The sequence below is a fragment of the Oncorhynchus masou genome, chromosome 29 (assembly GCF_036934945.1).
Source record: "Oncorhynchus masou masou isolate Uvic2021 chromosome 29, UVic_Omas_1.1, whole genome shotgun sequence".
In the NCBI taxonomy this organism is placed as follows: Eukaryota; Metazoa; Chordata; class Actinopteri; order Salmoniformes; family Salmonidae; genus Oncorhynchus; species Oncorhynchus masou.
Window position 1 is genome coordinate 64150103 of NC_088240.1, and position 26632 is coordinate 64176734.

The following is a 26632-nucleotide window of genomic DNA, read 5'->3' on the forward strand; positions in this document are numbered from 1 at the left end:
ACCACTTCAGTGGAAGTATGCAAATGTAGACCGTTGAGAGCCAGGGACAAAATGGCTGTTTTTCCTCACCTTAAGGTTGCACTTCCATTCACACAACAACAGAAAGCAGCCTTTTTCCATTCACACTACAACAGAAAGCAGCCTTTTTCCATTCACACGACAACAGAAAGCAGCCTTTTTCCATTCACACTACAACAGAAAGCAGCCTTTCCATTCACACTACAACAGAAAGCAGCCTTTCCATTCACACGACAACAGAAAGCAGCCTTTTTCCATTCACACTACAACAGAAAGCAGCCTTTTTCCATTCACACTACAACAGAAAGCAGCCTTTTTCCATTCACACTACAACAGAAAGCAGCCTTTCTCCATTCACACTACAACAGAAAGCAGCCTTTCCATTCACACTACAACAGAAAGCAGCCTTTTTCCATTCACACTACAACAGAAAGCAGCCTTTCCATTCACACTACAACAGAAAGCAGCCTTTTTCCATTCACACTACAACAGAAAGCAGCCTTTCCATTCACACTACAACAGAAAGAAGCATTTCCACTCACACGACAACAGAAAGCAGCCTTTCCATTCACACTACAACAGAAAGCAGCCTTTCCATTCACACTACAACAGAAAGCAGCCTTTTTCCATTCAGACTACAACAGAAAGCAGCCTTTCCATTCACACGACAACAGAAAGCAGCCTTTCCATTCACACTACAACAGAAAGCAGCCTTTTTCCATTCACACGACAACAGAAAGAAGCCTTTTTCCATTCACACGACAACAGAAAGCAGACTTTCCATTCACACTACAACAGAAAGAAGCCTTTTTCCATTCACACGACAACAGAAAGCAGCCTTTTTCCATTCAGACTACAACAGAAAGCAGCCTTTCCATTCACACTACAACAGAAAGCAGCCTTTTTCCATTCACACTACAACAGAAAGCAGCCTTTCCATTCACACTACAACAGAAAGCAGCCTTTCCATTCACACTACAACAGAAAGCAGCCTTTCCATTCACACTACAACAGAAAGCAGCCTTTTTCCATTCAGACTACAACAGAAAGCAGCCTTTCCATTCACACTACAACAGAAAGCAGCCTTTTTCCATTCACACTACAACAGAAAGCAGCCTTTCCATTCACACGACAACAGAAAGCAGCCGTTCCATTCAAACTACAACAGAAAGCAGCCTTTTTCCATTCACACTACACCAGAAAGAAGCCTTTCCATTCACACTACAACAGAAAGCAGCCTTTTTCCATTCACACTACAACAGAAAGAAGCCTTTCCATTCACACTACAACAGAAAGCAGCCTTTCCATTCACACTACAACAGAAAGCAGCCTTTCCATTCACACGACAACAGAAAGCAGCCTTTCCATTCACACGACAACAGAAAGCAGCCTTTCCATTCACACGACAACAGAAAGCAGCCTTTCCATTCACACGACAACAGAAAGCAGCCTTTCCATTCACACTACAACAGAAAGCAGCCTTTCCATTTGAGGCTTGAAATGTTAGAAAATGATCATATTAATGTAATTCCATCACCGCCACAGGCCTAACATAATAAAAGTGCCGAACATTGATTGGCACCCAGTTTATTTTTTTACGACTATTGTAAACAGGCTGAGGAAGATTCTCTGAAAATAACACTGAGTCCACCAAAGCAAGAGTTCCAGGAAGCCGTCTTTGATTGGACAACCATAGATACGACAGATCCTACTTTATTCTGGAAGAACCATCCAGGCCCCTCCTCCCTGACCTGACCCAACGATTCTAATACATCAATCTCCATCTGTGCCTGGCCTGTATTCCAGAGATGACCTTCACCACTGTGACCTTTATCTCAGATATGAACCGTGAACACGGATCTGGGTTTCACAGATGACCATGACCTGATGAATATGATTCAAACCGCCCACGTCCAATGAAAAACCTCCCTGGAGTTACACATCACAGTGGACACAGTTCCAAAGGATCCATTTTAATATGCTATTGGTCAAGGATGTAGTATACTGCAGGAAAATCACTGGTGGTCTTTGGAAACAATATTCCCACCCTCACGTCTCAAGCAGCACAGCACCCCCCTGCATAATTCTGTTTGTTCTAATAGAAACATTGACGTTGGCCGTACTGTACTGCCTTACTTTGAGGAACCTTTGACCCCTACTAGGGAGAACACAGTTGAGAGACCGTTTCACTCAGTCCAAAAACCACACCATCACCCACTCCACCATGACATCATCAACCCACGGACGTCTTACGAGTAACCTAACAGCTAATCAGATGAGCCGGTAGACAAGGCCAAAGTCTGAGTCAGTGAGGGAGTTAATTTTGCATATGGCCCTGTGCCCCGGGTGGGTGGGGGCACCGATGCAAAACCAACCTCACCCAATAGACAATCAACTCAACTATAGAGATAAGAGGAAAAAAAACAATTTTCTTTCTTCCTACCTTTTTTGAGATAACCATCGACACGGTAACAGACTGTTTGGCCTTGTTTCGTTTGCAAGGTTAGAAAGAGAGGAAGAAGAGAGAGGTGTGGGACTAGCGTTGCAAATCCTGGTTGGATGCTTCTGGATTTCCTGCTTATTCCTTCCTGATTCTGGGAATCTTCCAACCAGGATTTGGGGAAAACCCAATTTATTGAAAGTTTCCGGAATTTTGCAACCCTACTTGGGACAAATGTAGGCCTATCACTGTATCTCTTGGCCTTGAAGCCATAATCGTTTACTATAACATTGATCTTTCGCCTGCATGGACTTTGAAGTGGTGTGCACTGTGCATGTGTGTGTGTGTGTGTGTGTGTGTGTGTGTGTGTGTGTGTGTGTGTGTGTGTGTGTGTGTGTGTGTGTGTGTGCGTGTATTTGAAAAACATGAAGTGCATGGATGGTGGTAGGGGGAATATTGGTCAATCTGTAGTTTGAAGGAGTTGGATATAGAGGTTGGTGTGTGTGTGTGTGTGTGTGTGTGTGTGTGTGTGTGTGTGTGTGTGTGTGTGTGTGTGTGTGTGTGTGTGTGTGTGTGTGTGTGTGTCGGTACTGACTTGTAGAGCGTGAGGTCTGCGGGCAGGTCGTTAGTTTTGAGGCTGGGCGGCGGGGGGTGGCGTGTGTCCTGGGGGTGACGTGTCTCGATGGCCTCCCGGGGGCTCAGGTGGAGCGTGATGGGGATGACAGGCAGGATGCTGATGTATCTGTGGGACAGAAAGGTAACAAAATGACATTTCCTAACATTAAACAATGAATTCAACCTAACCCAAAAGCATGGTAAGTAGGGTAAAAAGTGACACACACACTATGCACATAAGCTCACACACATGCGATAAACACACACACCCAGTAACTCATTCCAACTCCCCTGACCTACCTCTTTGCCAGAGTAATATTATAGTAGCTGAAGAGCGAGGGCCAGTGTCTGAAAGACAGCCTCCTCCAGCCCTCCTCATCCTCCGCCCCCCAGCTGATCTGGGGCACCAGGGGTACTCCTTCCCCGGGGGCCCCGTGGTGGCCCTGGGACTGGTTCTCTGGAAGCGGGGTGGGTTCAGCGGGGGCGGGGAGGACACTGAGGGTGCCGGCGGGGTCCCCTCCTGGTCCAGGGAAGACCGGGGCTACTCCCAGGTGCGGGGGCAGACCCCCGGCCCCGCCCTCCCCCAGGGGGCTCTGCTCAGACACCTGGGCTGCCAGGTAGGTACGGAGGCCAGCGGGGTCCGTGTAGGCCAGGATGCCAATCCAGATCACTGTACCCACCTACAACAATACAGGGATAGAGGGACATGTCAACGCATACAGAGGACTACTTCAAGGAAGTACTGGAAATGTTCAGACAGTCATACAGAGACAGAGAAATACTGACAGGCGAGACAGACCGTAACACACACAGAAACGACGGCCCAACAGACTGACTCTCTGTGAAAAGGCCATGAGACAGTCACCCTCAAGGCTTTTTCACACTGCATGTTCTCATCCCAGTGCTAACTCACCCTCCTTTCACACGAGCATTTGTTAACACTGGACTAAGTGAAACTAGGGTCGCAAAATTCCAGAAAATCCAGTTGGAAGATTCCCGGAATCAGATGGGAATAAGCAGGAAATCAGAAGTCTTCCAATCCTAATTTCTGAAAAGCCTGTGCATTTTCCAAAAGAATCGTGCAACCCTAACTTAAACGATCTTTTCAGGAAGTGCCTCCAGCCAGTCTCACCATGATGAAGCGCTGGGCCAGACGCGTGCGGGCCAGGAAGTAGACCACACGGAGCCTCTTGGGCAGGCGCAGGTTCCTGAAGGCGGGCGTCTGCAGGGTGATGGTGTGGGGTGAGGGCCGTGGGGGAGGAGGCGCCTCCCGAGGGCGCAGGGGGCCCGGTTTGGGAAGGGGGATCCCCGCCTCGGCCGGAAGACGCCGGTTCAGATCGGCCAACTGTGTGTGAGAGGACAGTTTTAGGGAGCGTGGGCATGTGGGAGTGTGCAACACGTATGAGAGAACAAGTATGTGAGTACATGTGTATGAATTAGTGTTAGAGTATGCATGTGTATATGACTGTAACAGGGGAACAAGGTGGATAAAGACTGTCAATATTTTAAAGAGCAGACTGAGGAAATGACTCGTCTCAAGAGACCTCACCTTCACATGGCAAATGTGTGTGTGTGTCTATAACCTCACTTCCATGCTGTAAATTACTAAGGAAAGCACTGTTGACAGTGTGTGTGTGTGTGTGTGTGTGTGTATGTGTGTTCACCTCCATGCGTCGGATGTCAATGGAAAGAACTGTGGTGAAGAAAAACATCTGAAGGAAGAAGTCAGACACCAGCCCCACCACAGCAAACAGACAGAACTCCTGGAAACACAGAAATAAACAGCAGGCCACTCAAAACATGCACAGTAGAAGTGGGTGTGTGCATGTTGTGTGGAGTATGTTCTACTCTGTCTATGTGAATGAAAGTGTGCGTCAACCTGTGTTCATACGCCAGTGTGTGATAGATGTGTGTGTGTGTGTGTGTGTTACCTGGATAGCAGGCACCAGGGTGAAATATCCTATGAGGATGATGCACAGCTCTGTGGCCATGTTCTTCATGATAGACCAGCTCTCATTACTAAGGCCTGGAGAGGGACAACACAATACCACATTAACAAATGCTTGGATTTCACACACACACACACACACACACACACACACACACACACACACACACACACACACACACACACACACACACACACACACACACACACGTTTTGTTCTTCTATCCTCTTGGGGACCTCAAATTAATTTCCATTCCAAATCTTATTTTCCCTAACCCTAACACTTACCATAACTCTAACCTGTAACCCTAGCCCATTACCCCAATTGTTATTATCATATATATATATATATATCGATTTTGTCATATTCAACTGGTAGTTACAGTCTTGTCCATCACTGCAACTCCATATGGTCTCGAGAGAGGCGAAGGACGAGAGCCATGCGTCCTCCGAAACACAACCCTGCCAATCCGCACTGCTTCTTGACACACTGCTCGCTTAACCCAGAAGCCAGCCGCATCAATATATCGGAGGAAACCAAAGTCAGCGTGAATGCGCCCGGTCCGCAACAAGGAGTCGCTAGAGCGCAATGGGACAAGGACATCCCGGACGGCCAAACCCTCCCCTAACCCGGACGACGCTGGGCAAATTGTTTGCCGCCTCAGGGGTCTCCCGGTTGCAGCTGGCTGCGAAACAGCCCGGGATCGAACCCTGGTCTGTAGCGATGCCTCAATCACGATGTAGTGCCTTAAACCGCTGCACCACTCAGGAGGCACCCTTACCCTAATTCTAACCTTAAAACACCCTTTGTCCTCATGGGGCCATGGGAAGAGAATTTTCCTTGTTTTACTAATCCTTGTGGGGACTTATGGGGATAGAAGAACCAACCCACACACACTCTTACCCTGAGCAATGCGTAGTTTGACCTCCAGGTCAACAGGGGTGGACACCACAGACTTGGTGAGAACCAGGACGTTCTCCAGCCCTATCACCACCACCAGATAGGGGAAGATCTCACTGACAGAGAGAGAGAGACAACATGATTACAAGGCTGTTGTGAATAATACTTCATCATCTCATTTGAGTAACCAGTGCTCTCAGAGCTCTTGTTTGTGGATCAGGTGATTGATGCAAGTTTGGATGTTAGGGTGGAAGAGAGGTCAGGTTTTTCAATTTGATTGATTTGATTGTTGTCATTATGTTTGTCGTACAAATAAAAAAAAACAGGTTAAAAATAGGAAATGGGACATTTAGTAGACAAGTACAGATGAAGAAAGAGAGAAGGGACGATTGAAGACAGACAAGGTTTGACGGGCAGTAAACCAGAGATATGCTATCATGACACGTGAAGATAAGGGTTCGAGGTCAGTACGGAACAAAACTTCACCACAGAAGATAAAGACTAAACGCACGTGTTATGTGGCCATTGTGTCAATATGCACAACAGTGGGTATGTAGGTCTATGTGCGTGTGGACCCTGGAATCTTGATCAATGAGATTTGGATGGTGTGAGATGGTCATGCCATCCTCTACATTCCAATAAGCTGGGTGTGATTGGTCAGGTACGCCACATAAATATCTATCCCCGCCCTCTTAAGAATCCCTCCTCCCCTTTAAGTCCACATCTGTTGCCCTTGGTAACACAGTCCCCTGTCACTCACTGTACATTAACATCTGCAGTCCCACAGTAATCCATACAGCTCAATGAGCAGGAGATGGTCAGGGGATTTTAGGGTGAGAGTGTAAGTGAGTGGGCATGCTTTTGTTGTGTGTGTGTGTGTGTGTGTGTGTGTGTGTGTGTGTGTGTGTGTGTGTGTGTGTGTGTGTGTGTGTGTGTGTGTGTTTCTTACCCTCCATTGAGTGTGGGCGTCAGGCCGAACAGGGTGCAGAGCCCCACAGACATAAGCAGAGAGCTGAGCACTGTTACCACGGCAGCAAGCGCCAAGCCCCATTTTGACTTCACCATGTCAATCTTACCTGGAGAGAGGAAGAAGTAGAGTTAACATAGACAGAGTTTACACACACTGAGAGGAAATAGTTAACTAAGACAGAGTTTACACACACTACAAAGAAGAACGTCTCTGAGCATGAGAGTTTATGCAGCTCTTAGTTGAAATGTGGTTTGTGTACAGTAGACTGCACGTGTGTGTGTGTGTCAGCATATTGTTGGTGAGTTTTATCATGGTAGATTCGTATGGTGGACTAGTGTTCCTGTATAGGGGATTATCCCTGCACTAGACAGGAACAGCCTTGGCTAGGACTCGGTCAAACACAAACACTAATCTGGGTCTTGGCTCTGTGGGCTTAAACGAGCACAATATTCCAGAGAAAACGAGGGGCCCCCAAAGCAAGAAAGTCGACTTCAGCATTTCATTTGAAACCAATTTCCCCCCACCAGCCTCAGTAATGGGACACATTACTTCAAGGAAGGAGGGATGGAAAGAAGGATGCATCTTTAACTAATTGAAACTAAGCCAACTATTTCAGATCAGTGCAGATGAAGTGAACCTCTAGACTATTGAGATGCCCCGTAGCACCCAGACTCCAGTCAGAGACTTACGTGTGGAGAAGTAGATGTAGGCAAACAGTATGATGTAGGTGGTGACCAGAGGGATGAGCTCAGCCATGCCTATCTCCTCCTTGAAGTGCACGTGCACCATGTGGTCCTCGCGTAGGCTGCAGTTCACCGAGGGGTGTAGCTGGCGGAGACGCGCCCGCAGGCTAGACAGGAACCTGGTGTCGTAGCTGCCCAGGACCATGGTGATGGTGTAGGTGACCACCCTCTTCCTGCTGTACAGACTCACCCCTGTGTGTTTCACCGGGACGCCAAACAGCAGGTCTAACACACACACACACACACACACACACACACACACACACACACACACACACACACACACACACACACACACACACACACACACACACACACAGCATTGAACAATATCCGCATTACCAGTCTGCCTAACACTAGTTGGGGCCAGTGTTTGTGAGCAGTGAGGAGCGTGCCCAAGTTGACTGGAGCACGGAGTGAGATTTCCAAAAAGGCTGGAGCGTCGGCCATCTTGCCCGCTCTAATTTCGCTCAAAAAAGTAGTGTTCACTTCAGGAGCTTAGGGCATGTCCAGCCCAGCATGCAGTTGTAGTCTACTTGTGTGTTGCTATATGCCCATGCTTTAGCTATAGCTATGGAGTTCACTAAATATTTTTATAAGAAAATGATAAAACACACAGGTGCAAAATCAAGGTGACTGACAAAGATGAGGACCAAAAGCAAGAGAGGGAGTGTGGTGATGTAGTCTACAACTACAGAATCATTGTGGAATCTGACACGTTAACTGAAAGCATGATAGTATACTTACTACATGCACATGCTGAAAGAAAGGAACGAGGTTTGTAGATAACTAAAGTGTGTCATTGTAGCAAAGTATTTATAAACAAAAAAATCTGATCTCTTAAAAGAGATCTATAAAATAGTCCATAAATATTTTGGCCCAATAGGCCTGGTAATGTTACATCCCCACCTTCAAGGAGCTTTCCGTTTTGCTTGGTTTATTTTGCCTAAAAACCTTTAGGCCTACCTATAGAACATTTTTAAAACATCTCAGCTCAGGCTGGCAAGAGTGGCCAAAGGGGTGTTTAACATCCCCAGTTGCTCTGCAAGCGTGGAGAGGGAATTCTCTGCTGCTGACCTCTCCAGGCACCATCACACGAAGACACAGACGGGCGTGTATTCAAAACATTTATTAAAAGGCACTTGTATTTGTATTTAATTATAAGTAAGTCACAGCCTAAGTGTACAATTAACAGACTATAATGATTTAATACAACTAAATGTTATTTAAATGCTGAGCGCTTTATGTCCCTACCAGCCTGGTGTCGCACTCACAAATGCTTCACAATGTATTTCTTTATAAGCTATAGCCTTGAAATAATTGAAATAATAGCCGAAATAATTCATTTTTGTTCATTCTTAGGCTCCCTGTCTGGCTCCTGACATATTTAGAGTGTTTATATGCTGTTTAATATGACATGTAGCCTATTTTAAATGATGTTCGCTTCTTACATTCACCTTTACATGTTTATTCAAATACCTTTCATTCAAATCCATATGGTTTGGTTTCAATACTTTAAAAAACAATTGGTACACCATAGTGCCCTCAAAGCTCATCACTAAGCTAAGGACCCTGGGACTAAACACCTCCCTCTGCAACTGGATCCTTGTTGCCGATGAGCCGCCCCCAGGTGGTAAGGGTAGGTAACAACACATCCACCACGCTGATTCTCACCATGGGGGCCCCTCAGGGATGCGTGCTCAGTCCCCTCCTGTACTCCCTGTTCACCCATGACTACATGGCCGAGCACGACTCCAACACCACCATTAAGTTTGCCGACGACAACAATGAGACAGCCTATAGGGAGGAGGTCAGAGACCTGGCAGTGTGGTGCCAGGATAACAACCTCTCCCTCAACGTGATCAAGACAAAGATGATTGTGGACTACAGGAAAAGGAGGGGCGAGCACGTCCCCATTCTCATCGATTGGGCTCTCGTGGAGCAGGTTGAGAGCTTCACGTTCCTTAGTGTCCACATCACCAATGACTATCATTATCCAAACACACCAACACAGTCGTGTTGGCATGGGTCCTCAGATCCTCAAAAAGTTCTACAGCCAACGAGAGCATCCTGACTAGTTGCATCACTGCCTGGTATGGCAACTGCTCGACCTCCGACCGCAAGGCACTACAGAGGTAGTGCATTCGGCCCAGTACATCACTGGGGCCAAGCTTCCTGCCATCCAGGGCCTCTATACCAGGTGGTGTCAGAGGAAGGCCCTAAAAATTGCCAAAGACTCCAGTCACCTTAGTCATAGACTGTTCTCTCAGCTACTGCACCGCAAACGGTACCAGAGTGCCAAGTCTAGGTCCAAAAGGCTTCTTAACAGCTGCTACCCCCAAGTCAAAAGGCTATCTGGACTATTTGCATTGAACCCCCCACCCCCACGATGCTGTTCCTCTCTGTTTATTATCTATGCATAGTTACTTTACCTCTACCTACATGTAGATATTACTCATATTACCTCGACTAACCTGTACCCCTGCACATTGACTCTGTACCGGTACTCCTTGTATATAGGCCATTAATGTAAATAAGAATATGTTCTTAATTAACTGTCTTGCCTAGTTAAATAAAAGTTAAATATAGCCTCGCTACTGTCATTTTATTGTTGCTCTTTCAATCATTTATGTTTCACTAGCAAATACTTTAACACTTATTTTTCTTAAAACTGCATTGTTGGTTAAGGGCTTGTAAGTAAGCATTTCACTGTTGTGTTCAGCGCATGTGACAAATACAATTTGATTTGTAGGTCCAGGTAGTCACAAAAATAGATGGGTGTTGGTTAAAATGTGATTTTAATAAATGGAGCGAATTTGGAGCGGGTTTTTAGAGGAAAGGACATCGAGCGCAAGCACTGCTCGATTAGCGATGAGCGGCTCTGCTCACACGCTCTGGTTGGGGCTCAATGAGCATTAGCTCATACTTCCTCTGTTCTGCCCTCCATTTACCTCACCCCTTCCCTCCCTTCCTCCCCTCTCTACCTCTCAGTGTGGCGGAGGTGTGCAGTCCTTTGGGTTCGTGCTGGTGGACGGTCTTCAGCAGGTCGGGGTCAGAGTCAAACAGCTCCCGCTGGTTCTGCCAGTAGTTGCCGGGGGAGACCAGCAGACAACCGTGCTCCGGCAGCACTCTCTGCATACGCCGTAACCCCGGCAACAGGTCCGTCACCTGCAGGCAGAGCGCCTCCAAGCTCCTGACCCCAGAACTGCAAAGAGACGAGAGGTAAGTCCGGTCAAGTCAAGGTGCATTTTAAGATAGAGCTAAAGGTGGGGGAGAGACATCGGATGTGCGTGTGTAGTTTCACATACCCGTCGTCGTGTACATGGTTGCGGATCTCCTCCAGCAGGCTGAATACGCGGCCCAGTGGGGAGCGGAACACATCCACGGGGACCAGCGTACTGTCCCAGGGAGACACAGCTGCCTTCACCAGGACCGGCTGGATGTAGGCCACCGGAGGACCCCGATACTGGAGGAACAGAGCAATAGAGGGTTTTGAAAAACATGGCAGAGAAGCGAATTAGTTAGTTATTTTACAGTCCCTTTTTCAGTTGGTATTTCAAAGAATTTGATGCAAATGGTACTTGGTGGTGTTAGTTTAATTTTTATAGATTATGATGTTACAAATGTACCATGTCAACAGTCAAGTCATGTAGGTACTGTAAGTGGGGTGATCTTTTAACCATGAGTCTTACCCAGTCAGGCCTCTCGCCGAGGTCTCCCTGGGGCTCATGGGAAGGGACGGTGTAATCTCGGACCCGTGTGGTGAATTCCACCGGCCCGGTTCCCGGCAGAGGCAGCCGCAGCAGGGGGTAACTGAGAGAGGGGGGAGAGAGCGTCGACATGGGAGAACATGGGATTGGAGAATAAGTGACAGTTGGGTCTGAATATTAGTTACAGGCCTGAGTATTGCGAAATCTTACCACAGCACTAAAATATATACCCTCTACCAAAATGATCATTGCCTTAGTTGAATGTATGTACACTGAACAAAAACATAAAAATGCAATATGGAACAATTTCAAAGATTTTACTGAGTTACAGTTCATATAAGGAAATCAGTCAATTGAAATAAATTCAGGCCCTAATCTATGGATTTCACATGACTGGGAACACATATATACACATCAGTTTGTCACAGATACCTCAAAAGAAATGGTAGGGGAGTGGATCAGAAAACCAGTCAGTATCTGGTGTGACCATTATTTGCCTCATGTAGCATGACATCTTAGCATAGAGTTGATCAGGCTATTGCGAAGTTGCTGGATATTGGCGGGAACTGGTACAAGCTGCCGTACACATCGTTCCAGAGCATCCCAAACATGCTCAATGGGTGACATGTCTGGAGAGTATGCAGGCCATGGAAGAACTGGGACATTTTCAGCTTCTAGGAATTGTGTACAGATCCTTGCGACATGGGGCTGTGCATTATCATACTGAAAAATGGATCTCAGGATCTCTGTGCATTGAAATCACCATCGATAAAATGCGATTGTGTTCATTGTCCGCAGCTTATGCCTTCCTATACCATAACCCCACTGCCACCATGTCCACAATAGCAAACCGCTCGCAAACACGGCGGCATCTGCTGGTACAGTTGAAACCGGGATTCATCCGTGAAGAGCACACTTCTCCAGGATGCCAGTGGATATCTAATGTGAGCATTTGCCAACTGAAGTTGGTTGTGATGCTAAAATGCAGTCAGGTCAAAAACCTGGTGACGATGACGAGCACGCATATGAGCTTCCCTGAGGTGGTTTCTGACAGTTTGTGCAGAAATTCTTTGGTTCTGCAAACCCACAGTTTCATCAGCTGTCCGGATGGCTGGTCTCAGACGATCCCACATGTGATGAAACAGAATGTGGGCCAATTGCACACTCCCTCGAAACTTAATACATCTGTGGTATTGTGTTGTGTGAAAACACTGCACATTTTAGAGTGGCTTTTTATTGTCTCCAGCACAAGGTGCACCTGTGTAATGAGCATGCTGTCTAATTAGCTTCTTGATATGCCACACCTGTTAGGGGGATGGATTATCTTGGCAAAGGTGAAATGCTCACTAACAGGGATGTAAACAAATTTGTGCACAAAATTTGACAGAATTTTTAGCCCATGAAACCAACACTTTACATGTTGCATTTATATTGTTGTTCAGTATAATAACACATGTATGTGTATATAAGCATCCCTGAGTGTGAGAATGTCTGAAAGAGAGAGAAAAGAAGAAGCCACTGCTGGTGTGTTTTTAAAATATGAGTCTAACTAATGCCCACTTAATTCCACCCTAATGCATGAGTAGGTAACTACAACCTTTTATCCCAGTTTTGTCATCATCTTCACTCAAGGCCTAACATTCTAGGGCCCGTTTGCCCTGCAAACAAACTCATTTTAAATGAGAAAGCACACACAAAGAAAACCAACAAGCCCTTTACGTTCAAGGGCGCCTCCAAAATTCAGCCAGAGTGACAGTGCTGCATTTGTCTGTCTCTGTCAGGCCACTGGGTACAATTTACCACGACCGGAAATGATGATGACAGCCTGGCAATACTGTAGCAAAGGGATGAAGGTAGGTACACATTTGGATGATGCCAACCATAGCCAGTTACAATCTCTGTGCCACCTAGTTCTATAAATATCCGGACCTTGTGAGTGGAAATCTACAATTGTGTTATTTTACTACCCCACTGAGAAGGGTATAGGCCGAGCTCTATTGCTGAGAAGTTGTAGCCCACCCTCCAAAGACGAGCAAAAGCATTTCAAACCTCTTGAAAAATTAACTAAAGATTCCAACAGGTCATTGGGAAATTGATTTTCATGTGAGGACTGAACACACTGAAACATTTCTGGGTGTTCTACACACTAAACACTGACTCAGTATCCTGACCTGCATCACATCAATACAGTGTCTTGCGAAAGTATTCGGCCCCCTTGAACTTTGCGACCTTTTGCCACATTTCAGGCTTCAAACATAAAGATATAAAACTGTATTGTTTTGTGAAGAATCAACAACAAGTGGGACACAATCATGAAGTGGAACGACATTTATTGGATATTTCAAACTTTTTTAACAAATCAAAAACTGAAAAATTGGGCGTGCAAAATTATTCAGCCCCTTTACTTTCAGTGCAGCAAACTCTCTCCAGAAGTTCAGTGAGGATCTCTGAATCATCCAATGTTGACCTAAATGACTAATGATGATAAATACAATCCACCTGTGTGTAATCAAGTCTCTGTATAAATGCACCTGCACTGTGATAGTCTCAGAGGTCCGTTAAAAGCGCAGAGAGCATCATGAAGAACAAGGAACACACCAGGCAGGTCCGAGATACTGTTGTGAAGAAGTTTAAAGCCGGATTTGGATACAAAAAGATTTCCCAAGCTTTAAACATCCCAAGGAGCACTGTGCAAGCGATAATATTGAAATGGAAGGAGTATCAGACCACTGCAAATCTACCAAGACCTGGCCGTCCCTCTAAACTTTCAGCTCATACAAGGAGAAGACTGATCAGAGATGCAGCCAAGAGGCCCATGATCACTCTGGATGAACTGCAGAGATCTACAGCTGAGGTGGGAGACTCTGTCCATAGGACAACAATCAGTCGTATATTGCACAAATCTGGCCTTTATGGAAGAGTGGCAAGAAGAAAGCCATTTCTTAAAGATATCCATAAAAAGTGTCATTTAAAGTTTGCCACAAGCCACCTGGGAGACACACCAAACATGTGGAAGAAGGTGCTCTGGTCAGATGAAACCAAAATTGAACTTTTTGGCAACAATGCAAAATGTTATGTTTGGCATAGAAGCAACACAGCTCATCACCCTGAACACACCATACCCACTGTCAAACATGGTGGTGGCAGCATCATGGTTTGGGCCTGCTTTTCTTCAGCAGGGACAGGGAAGATGGTTAAAATTGATGGGAAGATGGATGGAGCCAAATACAGGACCATTCTGGAAGAAAACCTGATGGAGTCTGCAAAAGACCTGAGACTGGGACGGAGATTTGTCTTCCAACAAGACAATGATTCAAAACATAAAGCAAAATCTACAATGGAATGGTTCAAAAATAAACATATCCAGGTGTTAGAATGGCCAAGTCAAAGTACAGACCTGAATCCAATCGAGAATCTGTGGAAAGAACTGAAAACTGCTGTTCACAAATGCTCTCCATCCAACCTCACTGAGCTCGAGCTGTTTTGCAAGGAGGAATGGGAAAAAATGTCAGTCTCTCGATGTGCAAAACTGATAGAGACATACCCCAAACGACTTACAGCTGTAATCGCAGCAAAAGGTGGTGCTACAAACTATTAACTTAAGGGGGCTGAATAATTTTGCACGCCCAATTTTTCAGTTTTTGATTTGTTAAAAAAGTTTGAAATATCCAATAAATGTCGTTCCACTTCATGATTGTGTCCCACTTGTTGTTGATTCTTCACAAAACAATACAGTTTTATATCTTTATGTTTGAAGCCTGAAATGTGGCAAAAGGTCGCAAAGTTCAAGGGGGCCGAATACTTTCGCAAGGCACTGTACAACAAGTGGCAGCTTGCATAGTTCCAAAGTATAGTACAAAAATATAATCTTATTAGTCACAAACATATTTAGCAGATGTTTTTGATGTTTTTGCGGGTGTAGCGAAATGCTTGTGTTTTTTTAATAGTGACGTGACTGACAGTGTTGCTCAGTAAGTGCTTTAACACTCTTTCATCCTGGTTCTTTGGCAGCCTGTTAGGCCCGGGGCCACGGGATACAGATTTCTCTTTGAGGACACTACACCCTCTCTCCCACTCGCTCTCCCTCCCGCTCTAAGGTCACTGTACTGCCACAAAGGGCTTTTGTTTTGCAGCAGGAGCCCCCACCTCCTGGGAGGCAGATGGAGGGCCAGGCACACACAGATAGGCCTATTCTCCAGGGGTCACTTTCTCACAGCCCTCTGCTGTGTCTCTCTTTTTAACTCTGATCCCACCCCCTTAATTCCCTGCACTCAGTGCAGCCGTCAGCCAGCCGTGCTTTTGGCACTGCACTGCTGCCTCCATGGTTCCATGCTGTAACGTATTCCTTCCATCCTGTCCTGACTTCTCATCTGTGACAGGGTTGACCTCTAATGTGGAACTATGAGGTGGAAAAGTGTGTGTTCTGTTCCCGAGTGCTGATTTATGTGTATGGCTACGGCCGTTTCATTTAGTTGACTGGGTTTTGCAGGGTCTGCTCCTTTTTCTCCCAGCTCTGTTGTTTACCTCTTTTTTTATTTTCATCCATCCACTTCTTTTCTCCTGACCTACCATCTCACCTCTGCCCATGTTGATAAAAAAATAGATACAATCCTTTCACAACTTGCCTTAAACCAACAATGAACGTGTTCAGAGAAAGCAGTACAAGAACTCATATCATCTCTTGAAGATGCCCATCCCCAGAAAGCCCAACCCCAGAACATCCCTCCCCATACACACATCCCTTCCTCAGACGTACCAGCAGGCGAGGATACTGGCGGAGGTGAAGAGGATGATGGGCACCGGATAGGATGCGCAAAGCAGCCCGTGGCGGTAGAACGCCGCCGAGATCTTCTCCCGCAGCCGCTCTCTCACCGTCATCCTGGGGGGCGGGGTCAGCTGCCGGCCATCGGGGGGCGCCGTGCGCGGGTGGGTGAGGACCGAGCGCCGCGGGGCATCCAGGGACCTAGGGAACCACAGAGACGAGAGGTGTGGGTTAATACAAACTCAGAGGATACCTGGGTTTGACATACCTGAGGACACCATTTTATTACGTTTGCAATTGCAACAAATAATCTGCTCAGACCCCAACCAAGGAACATCAAAAGTCGTGCTATAAATTCACAGACAACACAAAGATTCCTTGATGTCCTTCCAGATTCCCTCTGTCTTCCCAATGACACCGGAAGACAAAAATCAGTTAACCACCTAACTGAGGAACTCAATTTAACCTTGCGCAATACCCTAGATGCAGTTGCACCCCTAAAAACTAAATACATTTCTCATAAGAAACTAGCTCCCTGGTACACAGAAAATACCCGAGCTCTGAAGCAAGCTTCCAGAAAATTGGAACGGAAATGGCGCCACACCAAACTGGAAGTCTTCCGACTAGCTTGGAAAGACAGTACCGTGCAGTACCGAAGAGCCCTTACTGCTGCTCAATCATCCTATTTTTCTAACTTAATTGAGGAAAATAAGAACAATCCGAAATTCCTTTTTGATACTGTCGCAAAGCTAACTAAAAAGCAGCATTCCCCAAGAGAGGATGACTTTCACTTTAGCAGTGATAAATTCATGAACTTCTTTGAGGAAAAAATTATGATTATTAGAAAGCAAATTACAGACTCCTCTTTAAATCTGCGTATTCCTTCAAAGCTCAGTTGTCCTGTGTCTGTACAACTCTGCCTGGACCTAGGATCAAGAGAGACGCTCAAGTGTTTTAGTACTATATCTCTTGACACAATGATGAAAATAATCATGGCCTCTAAACCTTCAAGCTGCATACTGGACCCTATTCCAACTAAACTACTGAAAGAGCTGCTTCCTGTGCTTGGCCCTCCTATGTTGAACATAATAAACGGCTCTCTATCCACCGGATGTGTACCAAACTCACTAAAAGTGGCAGTAATAAAGCCTCTCTTGAAAAAGCCAAACCTTGACCCAGAAAATATAAAAAACTATCGGCCTATATCGAATCTTCCATTCCTCTCAAAAATCTTAGAAAAGGCTGTTGCGCAGCAACTCACTGCCTTTCTGAAGACAAACAATGTATACGAAATGCTTCAGTCTGGTTTTAGACCCCATCATAGCACTGAGACGGCACTTGTGAAGGTGGTAAATTACATTTTAATGGCTCTGCATCTGTCCTCGTGCTCCTAGACCTTAGTGCTGCTTTTGATACCATCGATCACCACATTCTTTTGGAGAGATTGGAAACCCAAATTGGTCTACACGGACAAGTTCTGGCCTGGTTTAGATCTTATCTGTCGGAAAGATATCAGTTTGTCTCTGTGAATGGTTTGTCCTCTGACAAATCAACTGTAAATTTCGGTGTTCCTCAAGGTTCCGTTTTAGGACCACTATTGTTTTCACTATATATTTTACCTCTTGGGGATGTTATTCGAAAACATAATGTTAACTTTCACTGCTATGCGGATGACACACAGCTGTACATTTCAATGAAACATGGTGAAGCCCCAAAATTGCCCTTGCTAGAAGCATGTGTTTCAGACATAAGGAAGTGGATGGCTGCAAACTTTCTACTTTTAAACTCGGACAAAACAGAGATGCTTGTTCTAGGTCCCAAGAAACAAAGATATCTTCTGTTGAATCTGACAATTAATCTTAATGGTTGTACAGTCGTCTCAAATAAAACTGTGAAGGACCTCGGCGTTACTCTGGACCCTGATCTCTCTTTTGAAGAACATATCAAGACCATTTCAAGGACAGCTTTTTTCCATCTACGTAACATTGCAAAAATCAGAAACTTTCTGTCCAAAAATGATGCAGAAAAATTAATCCATGCTTTTGTCACTTCTAGGTTAGACTACTGCAATGCTCTACTTTCCGGCTACCCGGATAAAGCACTAAATAAACTTCAGTTAGTGCTAAATACGGCTGCTAGAATCCTGACTAGAACCAAAAAATTTGATCATATTACTCCAGTGCTAGCCTCCCTACATTGGCTTCCTGTCAAAGCAAGGGCTGATTTCAAGGTTTTACTGCTAACCCACAAAGCATTACATGGGCTTGCTCCTACCTCTGATTTGGTCCTGCCGTACATACCTACACGTACGCTACGGTCACAAGACGCAGGCCTCCTAATTGTCCCTAGAATTTCTAAGCAAACAGCTGGAGGCAGGGCTTTCTCCTATAGAGCTCCATTTTTATGGAACGGTCTGCCTACCCATGTCAGAGACGCAAACTCGGTCTCAACCTTTAAGTCTTTACTGAAGACTCATCTCTTCAGTGGGTCATATGATTGAGAGTAGTCTGGCCCAGGAGTGGGAAGGTGAACGGAAAGGCTCTGGAGCAACGAACCACCCTTGCTGTCTCTGCCTGGCCAGTTCCTCTCTTTCCACTGGGATTCTCTGCCTCTAACCCTATTACAGGGGCTGAGTCACTGGCTTACTGGGGCTCTCTCATGCCGTCCCTGGAGGGGGTGCGTCACCTGAGTGGGTTGATTCACTGATGTGGTCATCCTGTCTGGGTTGGCACCCCCCCTTGGGTTGTGCCATGGCGGAGATCTTTGCGGGCTATACTCAGCTTTGTCTCAGGATGGTAAGTTGGTGGTTGAACATATCCCTCTAATGGTGTGGGGGCTGTGCTTTGGCAAAGTGGGTGGGGTTATATCCTTCTTGTTTGGCCCTGTCCGGGGGTGTCCTCGGATGGGGCCACAGTGTCTCCTGACCCCTCCTGTCTCAGCCTCCAGTATTTATGCTGCAGTAGTTTATGTGTCGGGGGGCTGGGGTCAGTTTGTTATATCTGGAGTACTTCTCCTGTCCAATTCGGTGTCCTGTGTGAATCTAAGTGTGCGTTCTCTAATTCTCTCCTTCTCTCTCTCGGAGGACCTGAGCCCTAGGACCATGCCCCAGGACTACCTGACATGATGACTCCTTGCTGTCCCCAGTCCACCTGGCCGTGCTGCTGCTCCAGTTTCAACTGTTCTATCTTATTATTATTCGACCATGCTGGTCATTTATGAACATTTGAACATCTTGGCCATGTTCTGTTATAATCTCCACCCGGCACAGCCGGAAGAGGACTGGCCACCCCACATATGCTCTTCTCTAATTCTCTTTCTTTCTCTCTCTCGGAGGACCTGAGCCCTAGGACCATGCCCCAGGACTACCTGACATGATGGCTCCTTGCTGTCCCCAGTCCACCTGGCCGTGCTGCTGCTCCAGTTTCAACTGTTCTGCCTTATTATTATTTGACCATGCTGGTCATTTATGAACATTTCAACGTCTTGGCCATGTTCTGTTATAATCTCCACCCGGCACAGCCAGAAGAGGACTGGCCACCCCACATAGCCTGGTTCCTCTCTAGGTTTCTTCCTGGGTTTTGGCCTTTCTAGGGAGTTTTTCCTAACCACCGTGCTTCTACACCTGCATTGCTTGCTGTTTGGGGTTTTAGGCTGGGTTTCTGTACAGCACTTTGATATATCAGCTGATGTACGAAGGGCTATATAAATAAATTTGATTTGATTTGATTTGGTTGGGGTTCAAATTGAATGCAGTCAATTCAGGAAGTGATTTGAATTTAAAATGAATGAATGGAAAAGCTTTGGATTAAAGCAATGAACATAGGTATTTTTTATATTATTGAATTGGAATTCCATTTTACTTCCTCAATTTGAATTGGCCTCAACCCTGGAGGATACTCGGCACTCATCACATAATCAGCTGCTGCTGAACGTAGCCTGTGTTCATGTTGCTTTGGACGGGTCTGCCTTATTACCAACTTATTACACAAAACACCTCAAACCCCTGTATGGCCACACACTGCAGAAACCAAAGAGAAGCCCTCTCACTCCCTGTCCCATCAGAAACACCATAGATATCGGAAAAAGTGCATTTCTGTCCCAGTACCTGTTCAGAGGGAAGCTTGGCTGCCTCTCATGCCTGTTTGGCCTTTGTCCCCCAAAAGCACCAGATTTTAAAAGGTTTCACGGAGATCCTTGGCTTAAAACAACAGAGTCCAAAGTGTGACTGACTGGCTCAGCTCTACCCCCTGAGAACTCTGGAAACATTCCTCTGGGGAATTTAGCCTACCTCTGGAGCGGCTTGATTTTCCACTATAAATACTCTATATACACAGCAGGCAGCACAACACACATACCAACACAATGGGTAGAGGGTAAACCGAGGGTTGAATTTAATCAAAGAGACCTCGAGTGCCTTGACTCACCCCATTTCTACTTTGCTCTACATATTGACCTGATATCTAGCTTGTAGGTCCCATTATGCCCTGTGCGTCCATCTCCTCGGTCCTTCCATGGTGTTGTGGTGCAGGAAAGCGAGGCCCGAGTTGGCAGGTGCTCAACATCATCTCCGGCAGTGAGTTAATCTGGGATAGGAAACGCCACAAGGAGGCTCACAGGTCTACGCCCCCACCCTCACTACCTCTTTTCCCCTAGTCTCTCCATCCTGCAGCTACACGGGTGAGGCAGACTTAACAGGTAACACTCTGTACACACATCAGGCAGGCAGTCAAGTCAGTCTGCACATGATAGTGAGTCAGTGCATACCTCAGACTATGAGGCATTTTAAGACCAAAAAAAACGACTGGACCCAGCCAGCAATACCACAGAGACTTTATGATGCCAAGTCTTGAGACACGTGCCACTATGGATTGCAGTAGCCCAGCTCAGGGAGGGGGCAGCAGTTCACCTTCAGTAGGCCTACCTGCTTAACCACTCATACAGCAAACAATACAGCTTCTGACAAAACAGAGGAAGTCATTATGTTCCAAAAGCACATGTGCGAGAAAGTCAGGGACAAAAATGCCTCTCGAAACCATAAACCTCTTCTTTACATAGTAGCCTGTGTGGACTGTAGACATGTTTTTCTAGTTGCAAGTTCCCAGGAAAGGAAAATAAGATGAATAGAGGTGAAATGGTGCGTACCGGTAGACTACATTTTCCAACAAATGTGCAGACACGCTTCTCTCAGAAACATGTTTGCTAGCTCATGGAGGAATTGGTAACAGAGTTACACAAGACTAGGCTTAAGATTTCATCATATGCTGCTCGGATGAAGAGTGTGCCTGAAGTAAACCAAATAAATGCTTACCTCCTAACGATGCTTCCTAAAATCCCCAGTTTGAAGGCATCACTAGATCCTATACAGTCCATTGCCATGATCCACACCTGTGTAAGGCGTCTTAAAACCCAACATACAAAAGCTAAGACTCCTGGCAAGTAGCACCATAAATGCAGAGATTTTAGGCTGCATTGAGAAGCAGCAAGATGGTATTTCAGCTCACTTCTCCCATAGTGAACTGAGTACTTGCTCCTCAACTATCATGCCCCATAACTGTACAGAACATTCTTGAGTCAATGTCAGCTGGGACTAATGCCTGCAGGCTTTATTGCGACACAACTCATTTACAGCCATCAATTTACAAACACACAGGGAGCAAACTGGCCCAGTCAATCAGTAACCAGTATTATATAATTGAAAATGGCAAAAACCCAGTCCAAAAACTACAATGAAAACGTTGAGCGACCTGTCATAAAGGCTTTAGTGATGAGACACAATAAATATTTAAATGGAAAATCAGTGGGCCTACGTAGTGTATTGCGCAAAAAAAAAAAAATACCTTCACATTCACATACTGAGTTGAATAAAATATCTGCTTTTTTTAAAGAAAACTGTATACAATGTGAATGTGTGGATATGTGTGTTATAAACATGCATGAAACATACAGTAGGTGAATGAATGGGAGAAGTGTGTCTGAAAATGTGAAAGTGTACAAAATGTCAATAAGTCGATATTTAACTTTTTTGTCCAGCAGGTCATTTTATAAGCAACATTTTTTTGTTGCAAAACTCCAGAATGATATAAGAGTGATCAGATTAATTGCAAAGTCCCTCTTTGCCATGCAAATGAACTGAATCCCCAAAAAAACATTTCCACTGCATTTCAGCCCTGCCACAAAAGGACCAGCTGACATCATGTCAGTGATTCTGTCATTAACACAGGTGTGAGTGTTGACGAGGACAAGGCTGGAGATCACTCTGTCATGCTGATTGAGTTCGAATAACAGACTGGAAGCTTCAAAAGGAGGGTGGTGCTTGGAATCATTGTTCTTCCTCTATCAACCATGGTTACCTGCAAGGCAACAAATGCCATCATCATTGCTTTGCACAAAAAGGGCTTCACAGGCAAGGATATTGCTGCAGTTAGATTGCACCTAAATCAATCATTTATCGGATCATCAAAAACTTAAAGGAAAACGGTTAAATTGTTGTGAAGAAGGCTTCAGGGCACCCAAGAAAGTCCTGCAAGCGCCAGGACCGTCTCCCAAAGTTTATTCAGCTGCGGGATCGGGTCACCACCAGTACAGAGCTTGCTCAGGAATGGCAGCAGGCAGGTGTGAGTGCATCTGCACGCACAGTGAGGCGAAGACTTTTGGAGGATGGCCTGGTGTCAAGAAGAGCAGCAAAGAAGCCACTTCTCTCCAGGAAAAACATCAGGGACAGACTGATATTCTGCAAAAGGTACAGGGATTGGACTGCTGAGGACTGGGGTAAAGTAATTTCTCTGATGAATCCCCTTTCCGATGGTTTGGGGCATCCGGAAAAAAGCTTGTCCAGAGAAGAAGAGGTGAGCGCGACCATCAGTCCTGTGTCATGCCAACAGTGAAGCATCCTGAGGCCATTCATGTGTGGGGTTGCTTCTCAGCCAAGGGAGTGAGCTCACTCACAATTTTGCCTAAGAACACAGCCATGAATAAAGAATGGTACCAACACATCCTCCGAGAGCAACTTCTCCCAACCATCCAGGAACAGTTTGGTGACGAACAATGCCTTTTCCAGCATGATGGACCACCTTGCCATAAGGCAGAAGTGATAACTAAGTGGCTCGGGGAACAAAACATCGATATTTTGGGTCCATGGCCAGGAAACTCCCCAGACCTTAATCTCATTGACAACTTGTGGTCAAGCCTCAAGAGGCGGGTGGACAAACAAAAACCCACAAATTCTGACCAACTCCACGCATTGATTATGCAAGAATGGGCTGCCATCCGTCAGGATGTGGCCCAGAAGTTAATTGACAGCATGCCAGGGTGGATTGCAGAGGTTTTGAAAAAGAAGGGTCAACATTGCAAATATTGACTCTTTGCATCAACTTCATGTAATTGTCAATAAAAGCCTTATGAAATGCTTGTAATTATACTTCAGTATTCCATAGTAATATCTGACAAAAATATCTAAAGACACCGAAGCAGCAAAATGTGAAAATTAATATTTGTGTCATTCTCAAAACATTTGGCCACGACTGTAAATAAAAGCACTAACAGCAAAGCACCCCTTCACCATCACACCTCCATGCTTCACAGTTGGAACCAGACATGTGGAGATCATCATACCTACTCTGTATCTCACAAAGACACAGCGGTTGGAACCAAACATCTCAAATTTGGACTCATCAGACCAAAGGACAGATTTCCACCGGTATAATGTCCATTGCTCGTGCAAGTCTCTTCTTATTATTGGTGTCCTTTAGTAGTGGTTTCTTTGCAGCAATTCGACCATGAAGACCTGATTCATGCAGTCTCCTCTGAACAGTTGATGTTGAGATGTGTCTGTTGCTTGAACTTTGAAGCATTTATTTGGGCTGCAATTTCTGAGGCTGGTTACTCAACTGAACTTATCCTTTGCAGCAATGATAACTCTGGGTCTTCCTTTCCTGAAACAGAGCCAGTTTCATCATAGCGCTTGATTGTTTTTTTGCGACTGCACTTTTCCAGATTGACTGACCTTCATATCTTAAAGTAATGATGGCCTGTCATTTCCCTTTGCTTATTTGAGTTGTTCTTGCCACAAGATGGACTTGGTATTTTACCATATAGGGCTATCTTCAGTATACCATACCTTGTCACAAGACAACAGATTGGCTCAAACGCATTAAGAAGTTCAGAAATTCCACAATTTAACAAGGCACACCTGTTCATTGAAATGCATTCCAGGTGATTACCTCATGAAGCTGGTTGAGAGAATGCCAAGAGTATGCAAAGCTGTCAAAGGCAAAGGGTGGCTACTTTGCAGAATCTCAAATATAAAATATATTTTGATTTGTTTAACAATTCTTTGGTTACTACATGATTCCATGTGTTTTTTCCTAGTTTGGATGTCTTCACTATTATTATACAATGTAGAAAATAGTAAGAATTAAGAAAAACCCTTGAATGAGTAGGTGTGTCCAAACTTTGCCTAGTACTGTGTGTGTGTGTGTGTGTATATATATATATATATATATACACACACACACACACAATTATAAAATGCAACATACAGCAAATTCAACAATTTTACCAAGTTATAGTTCATTTAAAGAAAACAGTTCATTTAAATAAAATGATTAGACCCTAATCTATGAATTTCACAACTGGGAATACGGATATGCATCTGTTAGTCACAGAAACACTACATGACCAAAGTATGTGGGCACCTGCTCGTCAAACATCTCATTCCAAAATCAAGGGAATTAATATGGAGTTGGTCCCCCCTTTGCTGCTATAACAGCCTCCACTCTTCTGGGAAGGCTTTCCATTAGATGTTGGAACATTGCTGTGTGGACTTGCTTCCATTCAGCCACAAGAGCATTAGTGAGGTCGGGCACTGATGTTGGACAATTAGGTCTGGCTCAGATTCAGCGTTCCAATTCATCCAAAATGTGTTCGATGGGGTTGAGGTCAGGGCTCTGTGCAGGCCAGTCAAGTTCTTCCACACCAATCTCTACAAACAATTTCTGTATGGACCTCGCTTTGTGCACAGGGGCATTGTGAAGCTGAAACAGGAAAGGGCCTTCCCCAAGCTGTTGCCACAAAGTTGGAAGCACAGAATCATTTAGAACATCATTGTATGCTGTAGGGTTAATATTTCCCTTTACTGGAACTAAGGAGCCTAGCCTAAACCATGAAAAACAGCTCCAGACCATTATTCCTCCTTCACCAAACAGTTGTGGCTGAATTAGCGAAATCCATTAATTTAAAGGGGTGTCCACATACTTTTGTATATATAGTGTACCCTTAAAAAAAAGGTAGTAGGGTGTGGATCAGAAAACTGGTCAGTATCTGGTGTGACCACCATTTGCCTCATGCAGCACGACATCTCTGTCGCATAGAGTTGATCAGGCTGTTGATTGTGGAATGTTGTCCCACTCCTCTTCAATGGCTGTGTGAAGTTGCTGGATATTGGTATGAACTGGAACAAGCATTGATCTAGAGCATCCCAAACATGCTCAACAGGTGACATGTCTGGTAAGTATGCAGGTCATAAAAGAACTAGGACATTTTCAGCTTCCAGGAATTGATTACAGATCCTTGCGATAGGGGACCGTATATTATTATGCTGAAACATGAGGTGATGGCAGTGGATGAATGGCACGACAATTGGCCTCAGGATTGTCACAGGATCTCTGTGCATTCAAATCGCCACCGATAAAATGTAACTGTGTGTGTTGTCCGTAACTTATGCCTGCCCATACCATAACCCCATCGCCACCATGGGGCACTCTGTTCACAACGTTGACGTCAGCAAACTGCTCGCCCACACAGCGCCATCTGCCGGTTGGACATACTGCCAAATTCTCTAAAACAGAACTTTTTGTGCTTACGGCAGAGAAATTCAAATTAAATTCTCTGGCAACAGCTCTGATGGACATTCCTGCAGTCAGGATGCCAATTACACGCTCCCTCAACTTAAGACATCTTTGGCATTGTATGGTGTGACAAAACTTACACATTTTAGAGTGGCCTTTTGTCCCCATCACAATGTGCACCTGTGTAATGATCATGCTGTTTAATCATCTTATTGATATGCCACACCAGTCAGGTGGGTGGATTATTTTAGCAAAGAAAAACATGCTCACTAACAGGAATGTAAACAAATGTTTGCACAAAGTTGGAGAGAAATAAGGTTTTCTTACACAATACTCCATAATGTCAAAGTGGAATTATGTTTGACATTTTTACAAATGTAATTTAAAAAGAAAGCTGAAATGTCTTAAGTCAATAAGTACTCAACCACTGTTATAGCAAACCTAAATAAGTTCAGGAATACAAATGTGCTTAACAAGTTCGCACCTCAACAGTATGTTTTAGGCCATTTGCGATGCAGCCAGATGTGACAGAGTACACAAGTTTGGGCCAGGCCTACAAAACAGACGTTTTCAAATGTCAAAGCAATTTTAGTGACAAGGGCCCAAATACACAATTAATGTATAGCTGTTGACCAATCAAATTGCATTTGGTCAACGTTAACCAACTGGTGTGGCGCAGC

General features: G+C 45.1%; 1 protein-coding gene across 4 annotated transcripts in view; it reads right to left on the reverse strand.

Moving 5' to 3' along the window:
* The window catches only part of LOC135520266 (sterol regulatory element-binding protein cleavage-activating protein-like), a 35016-nt gene that overhangs the window by 7218 nt on the left and 1166 nt on the right, over positions 1–26632 (reverse strand). For 2 of the 4 annotated variants that reach the window (XM_064945683.1, XM_064945682.1), the window contains exons 2-13: positions 16102–16308; positions 11328–11448; positions 10944–11101; positions 10620–10840; positions 7582–7860; positions 6872–6998; positions 5926–6038; positions 5005–5099; positions 4738–4836; positions 4206–4418; positions 3374–3753; positions 3054–3200 (exon numbers count right to left, since the gene is read on the reverse strand). In XM_064945683.1, coding sequence (XP_064801755.1) covers positions 3054–3200; positions 3374–3753; positions 4206–4418; positions 4738–4836; positions 5005–5099; positions 5926–6038; positions 6872–6998; positions 7582–7860; positions 10620–10840; positions 10944–11101; positions 11328–11448; positions 16102–16223 — 2075 coding nt within the window. In that variant the 5' untranslated portion in view covers positions 16224–16308. Of the gene's footprint in view, positions 1–3053; positions 3201–3373; positions 3754–4205; positions 4419–4737; positions 4837–5004; positions 5100–5925; positions 6039–6871; positions 6999–7581; positions 7861–10619; positions 10841–10943; positions 11102–11327; positions 11449–16101; positions 16309–20531; positions 20796–21415; positions 22458–26632 lie in introns of those variants that run through there. The other 2 variants (XM_064945680.1, XM_064945681.1) reach the window with 2 other exon arrangements.